The sequence below is a fragment of the Phyllobates terribilis genome, unplaced genomic scaffold (assembly GCF_046119375.1).
Source record: "Phyllobates terribilis strain yellow unplaced genomic scaffold, ASM4611937v1 Scaffold_3__8_contigs__length_932513732, whole genome shotgun sequence".
Classification (NCBI taxonomy): domain Eukaryota; kingdom Metazoa; phylum Chordata; class Amphibia; order Anura; family Dendrobatidae; genus Phyllobates; species Phyllobates terribilis.
The window spans coordinates 868,939,383-868,960,891 of record NW_027362763.1 but is presented as its reverse complement, the minus strand read 5'-3'; the positions used below and the strand labels follow the sequence as shown (position 1 = coordinate 868,960,891).

Sequence of the window (21,509 nt, the reverse complement as noted above, 5' to 3'; positions counted from 1 at the left end):
CTCCAGCCGCCACTATTTCTCCCAGTGTTGTCTCCGCCTTCTACAAGCGCGGGTCCCTGAACATTACTGCTGGTACTTTTCTTTGGGAATCTGCTTGCCTCCTATCAGCCTGGAATATTTCCAGTAAACTATGGTATGACGCCATGGTATTAGCACTGCCACCAATACCAGTAGCGAAGCCATCCCCAATTTCCTTCTCTGGAATTTTATTTAGTAGACTGAGTGGCTGCCCAAATACATTAGTTTCTCACAAGGGAGCCGACGATAGAGTGGCAGTAGGTGCAAATTTCTTCAGCCTGTTAGATATCAGAGGGTGAACGGCAGCACATTGGATAAGTCATTAGCACTGAAGCCTTGCAGCGCTGGGATCCTGGGTTCAAATCCCAGCAAGGACAACATTTGCAAGGATTTTGTATGTTCTCCCTGTGTTTGCGTGGGTTTTCACCTCAGCAAAGTTGCAGCCATAGATGTGTCCAGGAACCTTCCCACATGCTTTTCTTAGCCAGGAATGCTTCTCGGTAGGGTTGGATGGTACCACCAGAGAATCCTCTGGTGTGCCCTGGCTTCTACATCAGGAGAGTTCATGATAGTGCTAACTTTGCAGCTGCTATGGGGCTTTTGAGCGGTAGAGAAAGGTGAGCCCTCAGAATCCAATTCTCTGGTGTGCCCAATGTTTTTCAATCTGAAACAGCTTCTCAGTGGGAGTTGTATTACACCAGAGCCTTATTCTTTAGTTCTGTGAAAGGACTGGCATAGAGGGAAACCATATCTACTCCAGCTGTCATTTCTCTGTCACAAGGTTCCGCCCATTGTCTCACACGACCATGCCTGGCTATATGCGGCAGCAGTGAGAGCCACAGATCAGGCTGCTGTGTTACTGCTTTCAACAACTCTGGAGCGCTGGGCAGTTTGTCACCTAAGCATTAAGCATGTTATCTTCAGCACAGCCTGTTGCCGCTTGGCTAATACAGTGCTGCAGTGATTTCATCTTGTGACTGATGGTCATTTCGGAGATGGAGGAGGAGGTGCAGGAGCTGAACAATGTGATTACATTGAGGTTACATTGGAGACTCAGTTTTTTATACTAAAGAAAGATCCTACTGTTTTTTTTTTGTTTTTTTTTACGTTATTTTTTAAGACAAATGCATTCACCGGGAAATGTCATTTTAACATTTTATAACCTTATGTATGACACATCATCAGACACATACCGTTTCATTTATGATGGAGGGACTCTGAAAGTCACAAAGCCTAGTAAGGCGGCCCTTACTATTCTTAAAAGACCAGCAGTCGACCCTCGCTATTGTTAGAGAGCCATCAGCAGGCTATGCTTTGTTGTTACCATTATTCACGAGTGGGTCTAATATACTGTTATTGCGTATGCAGTGACTGCAAGGGCTGCCAAAAATTCAGACACAACCCAATACCTCTTTGAAGAGACATAGAGGAGGGTCTCAGTAAAAAAATGTTCCCATTATAAAGGGGTGGGTCTCCTATAGTGGTAATGCCCATGCTGTGAGTGCAAGGGCGGCCAAAATTTTGGGAAAACCCCACTAAGAATTTAAAGACACATAGAGCAGGGCCACAGTAACGGGTACGACATGTTCCCATTAGAAAGGAGAGAGTCTGTTATACAGTTATAGGGTATGCAGTGAGGCCAACAGCTCACTAAATTTAGGAAAAACCCCACTAACAATTTAAAGACAAATAGAGCAGGGCCACAGTCTCAACAAATTCCCATTAGAAAGGAGAGGGTCTCCCAAAATGTTGGCCTATGCAGTGAATGCAAGGGCTGCCAAAAATAGGAAGGCACTCTAATACCCCTTGGAAGATATATACAGGGCCTCATGAAAAAATGAACCCAGTATTAGGAAGTTGGTCTCCCATAGTGTTGGCCTATGCAGTGAATGTAAGGGCTGCCAAAAATTGGGAGGCACTCCAATGCGCCTTGAAAGAGACTTAGAGGGCCTTATAAAAAAATGTTCCCATTAGAAAGGAGTGGGTCTCCTATACTTGTAATGCCCATGCGCTAAGTGTATGGGCTGAAAAACATTTACCCCTGGAGGGTTATTCATGAACATACTGTATAAAAAAATTTTTTTACGGGCATCATAAACAACTTTTAAAAAAATTATGTGGGTGTTGCATGACGGACCACGGTCACCCTGGTGATATGGTGGTGGAGGATGAGGATGAGGAGAAGGAGGAGGACAAGAGCAAATATCCAAAATCAGGAAACGTATACCCATGTGTGGGTGTGAAAAGGTGCATGGGAATACAGCTCCCAAAAAAGACCCTGGATTTGAGTTTATGTTACGCTGCTATCATTTGGTGGTGTTGAGAAGTGTGGCCCAATCCAGCCCTTGTTCATTTTTGTAAGAGTCAGCCTGTCAGCATTTTCAGTTGACAGGCGGATGTGCTTATCAGTTATAATTCCACCAGAGACCCAAAAAACTCGCTCTGATAAAATGCAGGCGGCAGAGCAGGCCAGGACCTCCAAAACGTAGAGAGCCAGTTCATTCCACGTACCCACCTTGGATACCTAATATTTATAAGGCACAGAGGAATCACTGAGGACGTTGTAACTGTCAGCAAGGTACTCCCTCAGCATCTTCCCAAACTTTTCACTCCTTGTAAGAGTACCCCGCACCTCAGGGCTTGTGCGATGGGAGGGGCTGAGAAAATTCTCCCAGAACTTTGACAGTGTTCCCCTGCATCTGCTGGATTGGAGTTGTGTCTCTCTTGCCTGTAGTCCTTGGTTGTCCAATGTACTATGACCTCTACCGCCAGCGTTTTCAGATAGAAATTTTGTTAATAGTTCCGCAACAAGGGCCTTCAGGTACTACCCCAGTTTTGCAGACCTGTCTTCCTCAGGAATAAAAGATATAAAGTTCTCCTTGTAGTGTGGGTCTAGAAGTGTCACCAACCAGTAATGACTGTCACCCAAAATTTTGAGAACGTGAGGGTCATGGGAAAGGCAGCGTAACATAAACTCAGCCATGCATGCCAGACTGCCAACAGGCATGACTTCCGTGTCCTCACCAAGAGGATGAGTAACCATGCTCTCCAACTCCCCCTTCCTCTTCTCTGTCCTCAGGCCATCAACACTGAACAGACGGCATGACAGCTGTGCAGGTATTACCATCTATAGTGCATGAAACTAGCTTCTGTTCTTCCTCCTCTTCCTCATTGTCACCCAATCCACGTTGGGATGAGATGAGGCTGTGCTGTGTGTAACTACCCTGTATGGTTCCTTGCTCCATCTCATCATGCTCCGCTTGCAATGCATCCTCTTTGATCGTGAGCAGAGAACGTTTCATAAGACAGAGAAGCGGGATGGTGATGTTAATTATGGCGTCATCGCCGCTCACCATCTTGGTGGAGTCCTCAAAGTTTTGGAGGATGGTAGATATGTTTGACATCCATGTCCACTCTTGAGGTCTTATGTGTGGAGTTTGAACTGAATACCGACGGCCTTGAGGATGCTGTTACTCAACAACTACCCTCTCCTGCTCACAAATCCTTCCCAACATCTCTATTGTAGAGTTCCAACAGGTGGGGACATCACACACCAGTCTGTGAGCCGGAAGCTGCAAACGCTGCTGAAGCATGGCAAGGGTGGCAGAAGCTGTAGCTGACTTTCTAAAATGGGCACACAGGCAGCGTACTTTGACAAGCAGATCCAGCAGCTCAGGTAGGATTTGAGAAATCGCTGAACCACGAGGTTAAGCACATGGGTCAGGCATGGTACGTGTGTGAGCTTGCCTCGCCTCAGAGCCACCACCAGGTTGCAGCCATTGTCACACACGACCATGCCTGGCTATAGGTTCAGCGGTGTGAGTCACAGATCTGCCTGCTCTTTCAGAGCAGTCCACAACTCTTCAGCATTGTGCGGTTTGTCACCTAAGCATATTAGCTTCAACACAACCTGTTGCCGCTTGGCCAAGGCAGCGCTGCAGTGCTTCCAGCTTGTGACTGATGTGGTCATTTCGAAGATGAAGGCTGAAGAGGAGGAGAAGGCTGAGGAGGATGAGGTACAGGAGCTGTAGACTGTGGGGGCAACCCTGATTGACCTAGGGCCTGTGATCCTCAGCGTCGGGAAAATGTGTTACGTCCTAAGGTCCGACTGGGTCCTGGCTTCCACTATGTTAACTGAGTGTGCCGTCAGCGAGATGTATCATCCCTGCCCACAAGCACTTGTCCATGTGTCCATGGTTAGGTGGACTTTCCCGGTAATTGCGTTGCTGAGGGCTAATGTTTTGGGACACGTGCGGGGACGGCACAACGGGGAGAAATAGAGGGGGCTGGGAATCGAGTACCGAGGAATGGCCACCGCCATCATGTTGCGGAATGCTTCCGTCTCCACGAGCCTAAAAGGCAACATTTCTAGCGCAAGCAGTCGCAAAATGTGAGAATTTAATACTGTGGCCTGTGGGACATTGGCTGCGTATTTGCACTTGCGACTGCGGTATTGACAACTGAACGCTGCGCTGGGAGAAGGATGTGGATGTGCTTCCTGATGCTGCTACTTGAGAGTGTGCAATGACAGGTGCAGGGCAGGAGGCAACTTCGCATGCATCATGGACAGGGAATTGGCTTGCATGCACAACAGCGAAAGAAGCAGTGGTGCCACCCGCAGACCCTGTTCCTGGACCCTGGGGATCGGCCCACAAAGTTGGGTGCTTTGCTGCCATGTGACTGGTCATGCTGGTGGTGGTCAGGCTGGTTGTTTTACCATCCCTGCTGATGCTTGCCTGGCAGGTGGTGCAAATGACTTTTTTGGGGGTTATTGTCAGAGTCTTTAAAAAACAACCAGACTCGGGAAGACCCAACAGTTGTAATGGCAACTTCCTTCGTGCTGGTGTTACTGGGAATGGTTGCCTTCCTTCTGTCTGTGGCCACACTGCTTCTTCCTGCCTGTTGGGGTGCTCTGCCTCCCTCCTTTTGTGTGCTGCTCTCCTCCCTCTGCACGTCCTCCTGTCAGGTTGGGTCAGTAACTATATCATCCACCACCTCGTCTTCCACTTCCGCACTCTGGTCCTCCTCCTGACTTTCTGGCAATTGTGTCTCATCATCATCCATCTCTTGTGACACTTTCCCACCGTCACCTTCTTCTGACCGTGGCTGCTCAAATATTTGGGCATTGCTACATGCGATCTCATCTTGCCCCGCTTCAAGTGAACCGGGCGAGAGGCTCGAATCTATAAATGGAAAATTGAACAGCTCTTCAGAAGACAGGGTGTTGGTGGTGGTGGCCAAGTGACTGAAAGCATTATCTGCTATCCAACCAATAACCTTTTCACACTGCTCTGTGTTCAATAGTGGTGTTCTGCGGTCCCCTATTAATTGGGACAGGAAGGTTGAGCGAGAAGATGTAGGTGTTTGTTGTGACACAATTTATGCTTGCCCACGGCCTCGGCCTCTGCATGCACCATCATCCAGTTCCCCGTCCCTTGTCAAGTGCCTTGACCATTTTAAATGGAGGACAATATCTTCCACGCTCACTACAAATGACTGAATTTGGAGCGAACTTATATGTGATCCGTGTGACGGACAAACCTCAGTTTTAAATACCTGGCCTGTAGGTAACTATTGTGAACAGCTAACTGGTGTCAATTGCTTCACTGACACACTGAAATTTTTTTTTTATTGGAGGCCAGAAATGGCAGTATTTTCTGAAAACATATATGTGATCCGTGTGACGGAGAAAACACAGTTTTAAGTAGCTGGCCTGTAGGTAACTATTTTGAACAGCAATCTGGTGTCAATTCCTTCACTGACACACTGAAGCAAATTTTTAATGGAGAAATTTTCTGCGCAATTATATGTGATTCGTGTGACGGACAAACCACAGTTTTAAATAGCTGGATTAGAAGCGTTGTAATATGGAAAGGACCTGGCTGAATTCTGCATTGCCAACAAGCAAATGGCGCAGAACAACGGTGTTCTCTGGGATTGCTTTTTAAGCAAATAATGAGGATTAAGAGCCCAAAAAAAATTTTCCTGGCCCTTTAGACCTTGGCCTATTTCTATAAATATATAACAGCAGCAGACAGAACTGGAATGGAGCCTCTTGTGCTATGTGCACTGCGGTCTGATATATACACTGCCTGCCTATATACACTGCCTGTCTGATATCTCTGCAGATGGATTAGTCCTCAGAAGGACTGTTTGTTGAGATGAATATGTGTCTCTAATATAGTTTGGTATACCTGCACTAACTAGAAACAAGCAAATCTTTCCCTAGCTCAGCAGTACCTACACTGTCTGATTCTGGAGTGACTGTGACGAGTATGGCGGCGCCAGGTCTGACATAGACCTGATGATGCTGTGAGGCCAGCCAATCACTGTAATGCCACAACCAACATGGCTACGGCATTACAGTGAGTGGCAGGCAATCCCTGCACATTCATTGGCTCTATAAAGAGCGCAAAACATGCAAGGAGGAGACCCGAGCACCCGCCGAGCAACCCCGGAAATACTCGGCGAACTCCGAGCATATCAAGCAGTGAGATGCTCAGGTGAGCACCAATCAGTTGCGAGCATGCTTGTTCATCACTAATGTTGAGCAATTTTTATCAGATCTCATTAGTGTTGGATGCACTGAAAACTAGATAAGACCTTTGAGGAAGACTACAGACCTGCTGTGACCAAAGAACTGTTAGGACCAAAAGTGGCGCTACACAAAAGTGCCAGGTGAGAAATTTTTTATTTTTTTTTAACACTATTTAAATGTATTTAAATTGGGGCTAAGAAGTAAAATTTTGCAGTTGGGTTTCATTTGAAATGTTCCATTGATTGCCTTCTATAGCCTTTGTTTTACACTCTCTATTGCTGGCTGCAGAATGACTTAATAGAGAATCCATCAGTCAACAGACATTAACTGTCTAAGAGGAAGCTTTCTAACGCTTTTATTTGACTTTTTCTGAGCTCCGCTTACCTGATTTATCATCACAGACCCAGGAGCAGAAACAGACACATGAGGGCACCCATGTAAAAACAGTGTATGCACCCTTTGCAGTTGAATAATGTGTCAGTGACAGGAGCTGTTTACTGCTTTGTAGGTGTAAGAGAGCCCCCTTATGCTTGGGCCCCTGTAAATCTGCACAGCTTGAGCCTATTCTATGCCCTGCCCTCACCACCATCCTGCACAGATCACATCAAAGTTGTGTGTGCAGAGAAAAAAAGCTATAAGGCTGTGTGCCCACGATGTGTTTTTTAAGCATTTCTGCAAAAATGCTGCAGAAATGCTTAAAAAACACATGGTAGAAGGCCTGCCATGTTCCCCAATGATAATCCGCATGTGCTGTGCACATGCTGCGGAAATTTCCGCTGCGGATTATCATTGCGGAAAAAAACGCAGCACTACCAATTGTTTTGCGGAAGTGCTGTATTTTCGCCGCCATTGACTTGCATTAGAATGCGTGCATTCCGCTTCATTAGATAAGGACTTGCGGAATGCACGCATTCTAATGTGCGAATGGTACCCAGGTCTAGAGGAGAGGAGACTCTCCTCCAGACCCAGGTACCATAGAAAACTGTGAAAAAAAGAATAAAATAAAAAATAAAGATTACATTTACCTTCTGGCGGCCCCCGATCTCCTTGTCTTCACTTGCCGGCAGCTAGCAATGGACTGAAGGACCTGCGCCGACGTCATAGTCATGTGACGGGTCACGCGACGCTGAAGTCAGCAGATCCTTCAGTGTACCGCTGCCGGCAAGGGAGAACGGAGGGAATCTAGACTGCGGGGGCCATCAGAGGGTAAGTATATATTTATTTTTTTACTTTTAACCATTCTTTTCGGTCACACTATATAAATCCATGCCGCTTGCCTGGATTTGTATAGTGTGACCAAGTTGACAAGCACTTTCCAAGTGATGCTGAAATCACTTGGAAAGTGCTTGTCAATCCGCATGCGGAAATGTAAGTGAAGAACGCTTCACTTCCGCATGTCCCTGGCAGGAAAACGCATGTAGAATCCGCATGCTTTTTTTTCTGCCAAGGAGATGCAGAAACGCTCAGGAAGAAATCCTGAGCATTTCTGCATCGTGGGCACATAGCCTAAAAGCAAACCGGTGCTAAATAATTAATTAAATACAATTGCAAAAATGATTTTAGCCTCAAATATATGCATTTAAGTTAAAAAACTTGATCCCAGTGGCATACATGCCTCTTACAGAGAACCTGTCATGTAAAATAACTATTCAAATCTACAGATATGGGGTCAATATGCGGGTTAATAGCGTTCTCACACCATGTGGCCAACGCACTGAGAGCCCCACATGGTGAGTCAAATAAAGTGACTTAATCCCATTCTTATTAAATTATCAAAAATTGATTCATCAAATTAAACCAATTAAAAAAGAGTATATAAACAGACCACGTAGAGCTGATGAGGCTGGTAATGTTACTTTGAAAATCCATGTCAGAATTTCTGTTCAACACTTGTTGAAAGTTAAATTTAACCTCCAGCCACCCAGTTTTATTCCTATCTTCATTGTCCCTCCAGCCTGAAAACTGATACTAATCAGTAAGGCTACGTTCACACAGCAGTTTTTTAGATAGTATCTCACATCAGTAATTGAAAGCCAAAACCAGGCGAGGAACAATCTGAGAAAAAGTATAATAAAAACACGTCACCACTTTTGTACACTGCTCAAAAAAATAAAGGGAACAGTTAAACAACAGAATATAACTCCAAGTAAATCAAACTTCTGTGAAATCAAACTGTCAACTTAGGAAGCAACACTGATTGACCATCAATTTCACATGCTGTTGTACAAATGGAATAGACAATAGATGGAAATTATTGGCAATTATCACGACACCCTCAATAAAGGAGTGGTTCTGCAGGTGGGGACCACAGACCACATCTCAGTACCAATGCTTTCTGGCTGATGTTTTGGTCACTTTTGAATGTTGGCTGTGCTTTCACACTCGTCGTAGCATGAGGCGGACTCTACAACCCACAGAAGTTGCTCAGGTAATGCAGATCATCCAGGATGGCACATCAATGTGAGCTGTGGCAAGAAGGTTTGCTGTGTCTGTCAGTGTAGTGTCCAGAGGCTTGGAGGCGCTACCAGGAGACAACCCAGTACACCAGGAGATGTGGAGGGGGCCGTAGGAGGGCAGCAACCCAGCAGCAGGACAGCTACCTCCGCCTTTGTGCAAGGAGGAACTGTAAGAGCACTGCCAGAGCACTGCATAATAACGTCCAGCAGGCCACAAATGTGCATGTGTCTGCACAAACGGTTAGAAACAGACTTCATGAGGGTAGTATGAGGACCCGACATCCACAGATGGGGGTTGTGCTCAAATCCTAACACCGTGCAGAACATTTGGCATAAACCACAGAACAGCAGGATTCGCAAAGTCACCACTGGCGCCCTGTGCTCTTCAAAGATGAAAGAAAGTTCACACTGAGCACATGTGACAGACGTGACAAAGTCTGAAGACGCCGTGGAGAGCGATCTGCTGCCTGCAACATCCTTCAGCATGACCAGTTTGACAGTGGGTCAGTAATGGTGTGGGGTGGCATCTCTTTGGAGGGCCGCACAGCTCTCCATGTGCTCGCCAGAGGTAGCATGACTGCCATTAGGTACCGAGATGAGATCCTCAGACCCCTTGTGAGACTATATGCTCCTGCGGTTGGCCCTGGGTTCCTCCTAATGCAGGACAATGCAAGACCTTCATGTGGCTGGAGTGTATCAGCAGTTCCTGCAAGATGAAGGAATAGAAGCTATGGACTGGCCCACCAGTTCCCCAGACCTGAATCCGATTGAGCACATCTGGGACATCATGTCTCGCTCCATCCACCAACGTCACGTTGCACCACAGACTGTCCAGGAGTAGGCGGATGCTTTAGTCCAGTTCTGGGAGGAGATCCCACAGGAGACCATCCGCAACCTGATCAGGAGCATGCCCAGGCGTTGTAGGGAGGTCATACAGGCATGTGGAGGCTACACACAATACTGAGCCTCATTTTGACTTGTTTTAAGGACATTACATCAAAGTTGGATCAGCTTGTAGTGTGTTTTTCCACTTTAATTTTGGGGGTGACTCCAAATCCAGGCCTCCATTGGTTAATAAATTTGATTTCCATTGATGATTTTTGTGTGATTTTGTTGTCAGCACATTCAACTTTGTACAGAACAAAGTATTCAATGAGAATATTTCATTCATTCAGATCTAGGATGTGTTATTTGAGTGTCTCTGATATATACTATCTGATATAATATTTGCTCAATCATAAATTTATTAAAGTAGGTATTTTCTATATACTGTAGTTAAAAATAAAATTTTCTAAACTGAAATGCAATGTTATATTAAAGTCTACTTACTGAAATCAGCATTTTGGAAGATGTGTACCAACCATACAGCTCATTATTGAAACTTCTCGGAGGGTAACTTAAAAACATTAATGAAATGGACTGTTCCCCTATAAAAAGAAAAAGAAAACAAAGTCATATAATCATTTATGTCATAAAAGAAATTATTCAATTTTGTTTGGTAAATTAAAATGAAATTTTCAAAACAATCCAAGTTAAAGAAGTTATTCCTGGATTGTCATTCATAGTATTATGGCTTAATTTTCATTTGTACCCTCTAAAATTAAAATAAAGCATATTTTTACTATCTGCAGGGGATGTAAGAATTTTTAAGCATGTCAGTTATACAAGCTGACATTCAGAGTCATATTATAATGTGAAGTGAATACCATTACATTAGCAAAGACAAATTACTTAATATACAGCAGCTACTGGAAGGTTATGCAGAGATTTCAAATCTATTTATAACATTTTTGAAGACTAACGAAAAAGAAAACAAATGGAAAAGAACCAAACACAATAGAATTTAAATAAATACATTTTTGCAGTTAAAATCAACAGCTCTATAAGTGGGATTGATAGAAAGATACTTGTTATTACATGTATGCCTTGCTTTGTGCGCTTTACACATTAACCGACTAGTTACTGACAACATCTTAGTTATAACAATTTAAAGGGATTGCTATTCCTTTTTTTCAGAAACAGTACCATTCTTGCCTATGGGCTGTGTCTGGTACTGTCAACATCCTTCCTTCATCATCCTTATTAGTTAACATTGCAAAGCACTCATAAAAACAATGAACTTTGTAATATACTTGTATTGAAAAAATCCTAGAGAATGCAGAGATTTTTAATTCTGTCATTTACTACTTGTTGCTTAGGTTACCAGCCACTTATGCATACTATCAGACATGGCCGGTTTCTTAGGCAAGGTTATTCCAATTCAGCTTGCAAGCACTGCTTTGAAGTTTAGCGTAATACTTGATTAAGTAATCTTCAGTACCCTGTACTCCTCTGATGCTACAGAAACAAAGCCGCCTCTGCTTGCAGCATGGGAGAGGGCACAATTTGGCTCAGTATTACTCCAATGTATTTGGTCCAAACTGTTATTATCAGAAGCATGTAGCCCCCTGGTAAGCAGAAAGCAGAGAAGTGGTATGCTCTAGTGTTGAGCAAAGGTGCTTGGATAACATGCTATCCGAGCATGCCCAGTGTTATCCGAGTATCTTCGGAGTGCTCTCTTAATATGTTTGCATCCCTGCTGCTGCATGTTGTGCGGGGGTAGACAGTTGCAACACATGAGGGTATTGCCTAACAAACAGGCAATCTCTGCATGCCTGTTCAAAACATGCAACCGCAGGGAGGCAAATATATTAGCAGAGCACGCCGAAGATATCTGGATAACACTGAGCATGCTCAGATAACATTTTATCCGAGCCCGTTTGCTAAACACTAGTGTGCTCCTAAAGATATAAGAAGAGAATAGCTATTGTAGTGTGGTGGTGTTCACACTGTGTGGTAATGAGGCAGTGACCCTGGAAAAGTTCAAATTAAATGTCTTTATTCTCCAGAAACTCACAAAGTAAAGGTAATTGGTATCCTCTGGATCGCAGCCAGGCCGTCAATGTACAGTCTGTTTCCAGACCCATTGCCGTGGGCGACTGCACCGCCGTATCACTCTGAGGTGCATCAGAGATTTGCCTTCTTGGGCTCTGTGTTGCTGTCACCTAGGCCAGTATTGCAGAGCCTCCAGCTCTGCAGCTTACAAACACAAAACTGACGCACCCAAACCTTTGCTGCAGTTTTTTAAATGAAAACTGTGGACATAAACCACTAGTAAGACCCGGTTGGAGGGAGTAAACCGCCCCACTGCCATCCTGTAGTCCACTCCAAGGATAAAAGCCCATGCCGGGTTTTACTAAATCTGCTTTAGTCAAATAGCTTGACCACGTCCAACCTTACTTTTATTCTGCACTGCAACCACAGCTATATCTGTGACTGTAATGCACTCCAGCGGGTTCAATATGCTTCTATGCACATCCTGGGGGATACATATCGTCCCTCGCATATAATTACCCTCACTGCCTCACACCCTTTAAAGTTACTACGCTAAGCTGCAAATGAAAACACATCACATTTTTAAAGTAATTGTTATTTTAATTTTGAGCAACATTTTTAAGAATTTTCATATATCATACCTGGATACAAGGGGTAACATTTCTCCTTGCGGAGAGTGACATGTCAAGCCAGACATGCCAAAGTGAGGAGACTTTTAAGCCGCAATGCTGCTCTGGGAAATATGCAAATTGTCTCATCAGAGAGGAAGAGGACTGGAAATCTAGTTCTCTTTCTCTCTTAAGAGACAATTTGCATATATCATACCTGAAATTTGTTAATATAAGTTCCATATTTATGATAATATTAAAAAAGAATGTGTCTTGTTTTTTTTAGCAACGAATCTCCGTGCAGATTTTAGTTTATATTCTGTTCCTGAAAGATCAAAGCAACAAATTCAAATGTGCTCCACAGTTTCTTCTTGTGTCAATAGAGGTAAATCACATTCATTCATTCTAGCACCAGAAATATTTAATAATTATGTGAGTAATTACTTAAGGTTTCCATATAGACCACATACTTAGTAAATACATAATAGTCTTTAATTTTGGCAGGATAGTCCAGCAAAACCAAATCTTAAAAGGCACTGGGTTTAGCAATGCCACATATTTTGAATTCATCATATACAATGTTTAAATGATATTGTAAATATTAAGTTGAAAATATATTTTTACATTAATGAGTTATTCCTAGATGTGAGCAAATCAATGCTATGAAATTTGCAGGTCCTGACGCTATTTTACACATTGCTAAAGATTATATCAGCGAGCAAATGCTACACAATCTCAGGTATGGCCGTCAGTTATTCTCCATGACATAGTGCAACCAATCAGGATGGACTACATTGCCACTGTAAAAGCTGAGAGAGGGAATGCAGGAGCCATTTTTAGAGTGTTACAGGCTACAGAGAGGAATTCATAGTGCACTCTTAAGAGTTAGAGATAGGGAGACAAAGGACTAGAACATTAACAAGTACACCATACAGATTGTGGTGTACAACTGCAACGCTGAAGATAAAACATTGAATTTGCCTGTGAATTACACCTTTATGCTATACTCTTCAAACACTAGAGAGCAGTAAGTCAGTTTTTAAAAAAAAAAAAAAAAAAAGATAAAAGAAAATTCTTTTTCATCCAAGCATTTAAATGTGATTGTTTATTTCATGCAAAGTGTTTTTTTGCACAATTGTTTTATTAGTCAAATATGATTTCCTTACACGCCTCACCAATCGCACATGTAGCATGTAATCGGTTATTCTTAATTTTTTTTATTATTATTCACCCAGAAATTAAATGTGTATATTCCTTTTGGAAATCTTAGTCAGAGAATGGATGAATTCTTAATTTTTTATGGCATTTAAAACTTTTATTCCCTTACTCAACAAAATGTGGTTCTACTGCAACAAGAAATAGATGCTACACTTTTTATTTCCTTTTTTTTAGACTTACTTGCTGAAGAACATTTCAAATATTTCTGTACTGAAAGCTCTTACATTCTTCAAAAGAAAAGAGTAGATTGACTTTATTTACAGCATTTTTGCTGAATGCATTCAAGAGAAGATAATTGATTAATCCAAATCTGCCTTATCCCTCTAGGGCAATGTATTGTTGGAAGCATTTTCCACAGCTCATTATTTTTGGTAACCTTCTACAGGACTAACTATTTGGTAAAGAAAGAAACAATTTATTTTGATTATTGATTCACAAGCCAGCATTCTGTTGCCCGTGAGTATTATGAAAATATAAGGCAATTTTGTTCAACCATTCTGATGAATACAAAAAAGCAAGTTCTCTACTACTAACATTATCATAGATAAAGAAAACTGTATCTCAAGTATCTCATAGCTTCATATGGATATGGAAATTCTCCTATTTATTAACTTTCTTTTATATATTTATATATATTTATTATTTTGCTTTTGATCATCTCATCTTAGTTCTTATCTTATAGACAGCTGACGATGGAGTGTATTGTCTCTGTATTTTCTCTATATATTTTCCCTATTTTATTCCACATTCAACTAAACATATGAAACATTGGTGATATCAAATATTACCCATTTGAACTTTATGGAGACATTTCATTTAACTATTTCCCCTATGTGTATTGTAAAGCAGTAAATATTTTAGATCATGGCAATTTAAGTCACATTGTGAAAACTAAAGCTGCAATTATCCTTGTGTCTTCCACTAATGAGACCTGTATAAAAAAAAGGTGTAGAAATTGAATTTAGCAGATTATTTCTATTAGGAAAACTGATGATCAAACGGACGTTCAAACTGCATCATCATGTTTTTTACAGTTTTTTTAGAAACTCTACTGCAAATATCAATCCACAGGTACAGTAAAACTCATATTTCAGCTCCAAATTAGCTAGCACATTTGTGAGTGCATTACCTTATAGATTATTTGGTGAGTTTTTACCGCACTATTTGTAAGCCAAAACCAGGAGTGGAACAATCAGAGGAAAAGTATAATAGAAACACGTCACCACTTCTACATTTTTCACTCACTCCTGGTTTCGGCTTAAAAATAATATGTTCTGATAATGAGCTTTTGGTGAGTTTTTACACTTCATAGTTTTGAGAAAATGCAAGTAAGCTATTATACTTAATGGGTGCAGAAATGGTGTAGAAAATCTGCAGCATCAAATGATTAACAAAAGGTTGTTGTTGGATTTTTTGATTCTGTTTGAATTTGACAACAAATAAGTCAAGACATGCTCTATTAAATGCCGTACTTAGGGAAAATATCTGCAGCGGCTTCAAACATGTCATGGGGTCTGAAGAAGAGCTACTCTTGTCCATGGGTTGTATCTGAAATATTAGCTCAGCCCTATTCCTGTGAATAGACAAGAGATACATTATCAGATATGACCCAAGAACTGATGTGGGGCTGCTTTTTGGGGTACCAATTTTTTTTTTGTAGTTTAATTTTAAAATAATTTACAAATGTAATAAAACTGCTAAACAATTCAAAACTATTAAATTCTATAATATATAACCTCTGAGGTGTAATGTGGCATTAGGTTAATGTTTGCACAAAAGAGTTGTATCAACTCTGTTGTCGGGTACCCAAGGGCCAGGGGCTCCTTCCCTGTCCCTAGCGCTAGGGGGCGCCCTAGCTATCCCTGCTCTCCAGATTACTTCTAATGGTGGAGACGCCAGGGCAATTTACCTTGCTGAGCTCCTGAATCCGCCCTTAGTCTGTTCTCTCCCACCTTCCAGGGAAGGTGAGAGTAGTAGTGCATGGCAATACACCAACCAGATTAACAAGGTAATACATACAGGGATGAAGGAAAATGCCAATCATACAAATATGCTCTCACAAACAACAGAGGGGAAAACTGGGGAGTGAAATAAGGGAAAAATCAAAGTAGGAGAAGAAGAGGTTTTGTACATTACCAAAAGCAAACAACAGTCTCTAGATGAGTCCACCAAATGCCTCCTCAAACAACAAATCTCCACTAACTCCTGAACCATGCAGCATGAAGCTAACTCTGGCAATGCCTTCTTGCCAGAGGAGAGTATATATATATAGGGGAGGGGAGTGGGCAACACTGAACAGCTGAGAGCATGAAGTCAGGTAAGCTTCCAGGAGCTCTCAACTGAACAGATTAACCCCTGCACTGTTGGAAGAAACTGTTTAATATGCACTGTTATTATTATTATTATTATTTTTATTATTTATTATTATGGCGCCATTTATTCCATGGCGCTTTACATGTGAAAAAGGGGGTATAATACAAGAACAATTTCAATAATCTTGAACACAATGTGACAGCGACTGGTACAGGCGGAGCGAGGACCCTGCCCGCGAGGGCTCACAATCTACGAGGGATGGGTGAGGATACAGTAGGTGAGGGTAGAGCTGGTCGTGCAGCGGTATGGTGGAGCGGTGGTTACTGCAGGTTGTAGGCTTGTCGGAAGAGGTGGGTCTTCAGGTTCCTTTTGAAGGTTTCCACGGTAGGCGAGAGTCTGATACGTTGGGGTAGAGAGTTCCAGAGTAGGGCGGAAGCACGGGAGAAATCTTGTATACGGTTGTGGGAGGAGGAGATAAGAGGGGAGTAGAGCAGGAGATCTTGTGAGGATCGGAGGTTGCGTGCAGGTATGTAACGGGAGACTAGGTCAGAGATATATGGAGGAGACAGGTTGTGAATGGCTTTGTATGTCATGGTTAGGGTTTTGAACTGGAGTCTCTGAGCAATGGGGAGCCAGTGAAGAGATTGACAGAGAGGAGAGGCCGGGGAATAGCGGGGGGACAGGTTGATTAGTCGAACAGCAGAGTTTATGATAGATTGGAGGGGTGCGAGAGTGTTAGAGGGGAGGCCACAGAGCAGGAGGTTGCAGTAGTCAAGGCGGGAGATGATGAGGGCGTGCACTAGTGTTTTTGCAGATTCATGGTTTAGGAATGTGCGGATCCGGGAGATATTTTTAAGTTGGAGTCGGCAGGAAGTGGAAAGGGCTTGGATATGTGGTTTGAAGGAGAGTTCCGAGTCCAGGGTTACCCCGAGGCAGCGAGCTTGAGGGACTGGGGAGAGTGGGCAGCCATTGACTATGATGGATAGGTCAGTTGGGAGGGTTGAATGAGATGGCGGAAAGATGATGAATTCTGTTTTGTCCATGTTAAGTTTTAGAAATCTAGCAGAGAAGAAGGATGAAATAGCAGACAGACATTGTGGGATTTTGGTTAATACGGAGGTGATATCGGGTCCAGAGAGGTAGATCTGTGTGTCATCAGCATAGAGGTGATAATGAAAGCCATGAGACTCTATGAGCTGTCCCAGGCCTAAGGTGTAGATGGAGAAGAGCAGGGGTCCTAGAACTGAACCTTGGGGGACACCGACAGATAGGGGGCGAGATGAAGAGGTGGTGTGTGAGTGGGAGACACTGAATGTCCGGTCTGTTAGGTATGAGGAGATCCAGGATAGGGCCAAGTCTGTGATGCCGAGAGTTGAGAGAGTCTGTAGTAAGAGGGAATGGTCCACTGTGTCAAAGGCAGATGACAGGTCTAGGAGGAGGAGGACAGAGTAGTGTCGCTTAGATTTGGCGGTTAGTAGGTCGTTTGTGACTTTAGTCAGTGCAGTTTCAGTAGAATGGTGCGGTCGGAAACCAGATTATAGGCGGTCAAAGAGGGAGCAGGAGGAGAGGTGGGAGGACAGTTCAGAATGGACATGTTGTTCCAGTAGTTTTGAGGCACTGTTTAATATGAAGGTGAATTGCTTCTATTCAGTGCAGGAGTATGAGAAATCAGACAGTGCGGTCTTCTGGCTCCTCTTTGTCATGGTAAACCAGTGATAAAAAATTCTCAGTTGTTTTGTTTTGAAGCAGCAAGTTTATGCAATATTTAAACATCTGCTTTTTCATGCAATTGAGCAATTTGGGCACAACAAATGTTAATTTCCTACAGATGTGTACTTTGAGCAATTTATCTACAGTATAATTGACTGTTTTTCCTATAACCATACAAATAACAGCACACAAAATCTCTTACAGACAGATTTTTGAACAGATGTGTGATTAAAAATGGCACAGGTAGGTGTGTCTGAGCTCATAATATGATATCATTTTCCATATTTTTGACAATTGCTAATTCTAATTTGTTGCAAATAATGACCATTATTTATGCTTGATATTATGATATTATTAAAGCCAAAAGCATTGTTAGGTTAGATCAGTCACAAGCCCCAATTCATCAAGATCGGCGATGTTCACAATGGGTTTGGTAAAGGGGTGTAATGGAGTCAGACACACCTCATTATTTAGGAGGCATACGCCTCTTAATGAATTAGGAACATCTGACAACCATCGTGTGCCCCAGTGTGCCTTGCCACAAGTATTACTCCAGTATTTGACTGGAGTAAGATTTCTGGCGTAAGCAACACCACAGCTTATTATGAATTAGATGAGCTGTGGTATCACGCCACCGTTGTGCCCCCATCCCACCACAGCTTAACCCATTTTGGTCAAAATGTCAAGAGACACAAAAAGTGACTCTAAAATATGACAATACTTTACATACATGGACATTAATAGCAGCAAAAATTGTGTGCTTTTTTAGCTTGCACACATTTATATTAATAGGTCTCATAGTTCATTGAAATCTACTGAAACCTACTTGAAAGTAAAATATTTTATGCAATTAATGATTGCAATAGCAGGATTAACTCCTTTATGATAGGACTATTTTCCATTTTTTTTTAATTATTTCTCCCCTTTTTTCAAGAGCCATAGCTTTTTTATTTTTCAGTCCAAATAGCTGTGTGATGGCTTATTTTTCACAGGACGAGTTGTACTTTTAGATGACGCTATTCATTTTATTATGAACTGGAAAGTGGGAAAAAATTCTAGTGCTTTGTGATTGCAAATAAAGTGCAATTACACAATTGTATTTTTTGATGTTTTGATTGTCTCAAATTGCATTTTATTGAAATGTTGCAGCGGCCAAAAGAACATAATTAGGGCGTTTTGATTACATTCTTGTTACACCATTGACCGATTGGATTAATTTATTTAATATTTTGATAGATTGGACTTTTCTTAACTTTGGCAACACCGAATATGTGTATTTTTTTAATTGTTTTATTTTTAATGGGGTAAAAGGAGGGTGATTTAAATTTCAGTTTTTTTTCATATTTTTAAAAACTTTTTTTTACTTTTGGCTGTACTTAATAGTCCATTTAGGTCACTTGAAACTGCAATAATTTGATCGCTAGCTCTATACACTGCAGTATTTTAGCATTGATCTGTATAGCTAAAATCACGATCTCCTAAATGCAGACTTTCTTGGGAGTATAATAATGACAGGCACCGAGAACTTCAGTAGACCCCCAGCTGTCGTGGCACAGTTGGGCTCAGGGAAATTATGCGCCCCCCCATTCCGGCATGTGTTAAATGCCGCTGTCAGAGATTGACAGTGGGATTTAACCAGTTAACAGCCTTGGTGGTGCTACCCTATACCTGTAGGTATTAGAGACAGAGACACAACATATGACGTAACTGTACGTCACATGTATTGAAGGGGTTAATATGCGGGGTAAGTACAGTAGCCTGTTGCCTAGAGTGCCATTCAGTTGAAGGCATAAATATTAATTAACAAAAAATCCTTATCCATTAAATTCCCTTTTAAAAGCTGTTGGATCCTGTAATATGACCCAATTGTCTGTAATGATGTTGGTGTTGGGCAATGACAGTGTGCCAGAGGCAATTTAATGAATGATTGCCGATCCAACAGTTAAAATTAAATGTATTGTCTAAGTGTAGGGTATGCATTCTGAAAACCCTGTAAAAGCATCAGAGTTTGTTCTGTCCTGGCTAGAAGTTAAGAAAAATTTAAGATAAATGTAATATATTAATTTACCTAAAAATGTAAGCATTTGCCGCAATTACATTTTATAATGAAGTAGGACTAGCGGAATTTAACAACAATCATTATTGAAGAACAATGAAGCCATTATACCCCTTCTTTCAATTGCTAGGATGATTTTAACTGCTCTTTTTACTGGAGCCTTTTATTTTCCTTAAATAAAAGCTTCATTTAGTCTACTAGCCAGTTCAAAATAATGCATGGATAATTTAACTGTATTGCTTCTAATGAAACTTGGCTTTTTTCAGAAGAAAGTAAGAAAGTAACTTAGTCAAAGGAATGAAGAAATATCCAAGCATCCATTTCATGTAATGAGACAGACTTGAAATCAATTTTGCTGCGGTTCAGCACTTTGCCATTATGGAAAGGTTTGCTTGAAATACAATGACATCTGAGACTAACTCTAAAAGGATTTTATACAATCACATAGAAAACAAAAGAAAATAAAGTTTAATTACTTAAAATAATTTACATAATTTTCAGTTAGAATTATAACTAATGTATGCTAAACAGTTTATGTAACTTTGTTTAGAAAAATCATCCGTAGAAATCAAAATTAGTCATGGTCATTCGAATGATGTGAGAGCTATTGTTGCAATGCTTAGCGATACATTTTAAAAAAACAAAAAAAACAACCTAACCCAACCGCAGCACTTTCAATCTTCTGTTATTAAATTCTAACATTTCTCTGTTGCATTAATTGCAGATATTGTCTCACAAAACAAAGTATGGAAGCAAGAATAGATGGCTCCTCTGCTCATAGAGAAGCAGGAGGTTATTTTACAAAAAGAATACTTTTCTGAGAAAGAATGTAAGTGGTCCAGATGATCTGTGAATAATTGAAGATCACTAGAGATGATCAAATCTTTTGAAATTTAAATTAGCCTGGTTTTGAGCATTTTTAAAAATCAATCACCACAAATTGTAGTTATTCCAATTGGCCTGAAAATATGAGTATAACACTCCAAGGCCTCCTAAAACTGTATCTTACCCATGCTAAACTTATTTCTTTAATGAAAGTACAACTTTAGCAATGTCAAAGAGATGTCACTAAAAAATAGATTAAACTGGTAGTAACCAACAGCCCTTTAAATAGAACAGTGCACTGATAGACTTTGTATTTTTTATTAAAAACCTGTGTAAAAATTATCACTAAAGATGAGCAAATTTTTTTAATTTAATTTCTTTGGATTTGCCTGATTTTTCCCTAAAATTTGATTTCTGACAAAAAATCGCAATGCTGAAAAACCTCTGATGATTCTGAGAAAGGTCAGAAATTAGCCCCGAACTACACGTGAGGACGTGGTCAATGACTTGAAGAGTGCTGGGACCACAAAATATTAAAAAAAATAACACAGTACACCGTCATTGATTAAAATCCTGCAGGTCATGCAAGGTCACCCCGCCTCATACCAGCACATGTCCAGGCCCATTTGAAGTTCGCCAATGACCATCTGGATGAACCAGAGGAGGAATGGGAGAAGGTCATGTGGTCAGATGAGACCAAAATAGAACTTTTTGGTATCAACTTCACTCGCCATGTTTGGAGGAAGAAGAAGGGTGATTACAACCCCAAAAATACTGTCCAAACCATGAAGCATGTTGGGGGAAAATCATGCTTTGGGGGTGCTTTTCGGCAAAGGGAACAGGATGACTGCACCGTATTGAAGGGAGGATGGATGGGGTCATATATTGCAAGC

The 21,509-nt window shown here is 41.6% G+C and overlaps 1 protein-coding gene across 1 annotated transcript in view; it reads right to left on the bottom strand.

The window, feature by feature from the left end:
- LOC141257730 (proton-coupled folate transporter-like) overlaps positions 1–21,509 on the bottom strand; it is a 1,024,054-nt gene that overhangs the window by 711,975 nt on the left and 290,570 nt on the right. Inside the window, exon 3 of the mRNA XM_073672629.1 lies at positions 10,342–10,439. Coding sequence (XP_073528730.1) covers positions 10,342–10,439 — 98 coding nt within the window. The remainder of the gene's footprint in view (positions 1–10,341; positions 10,440–21,509) is intronic.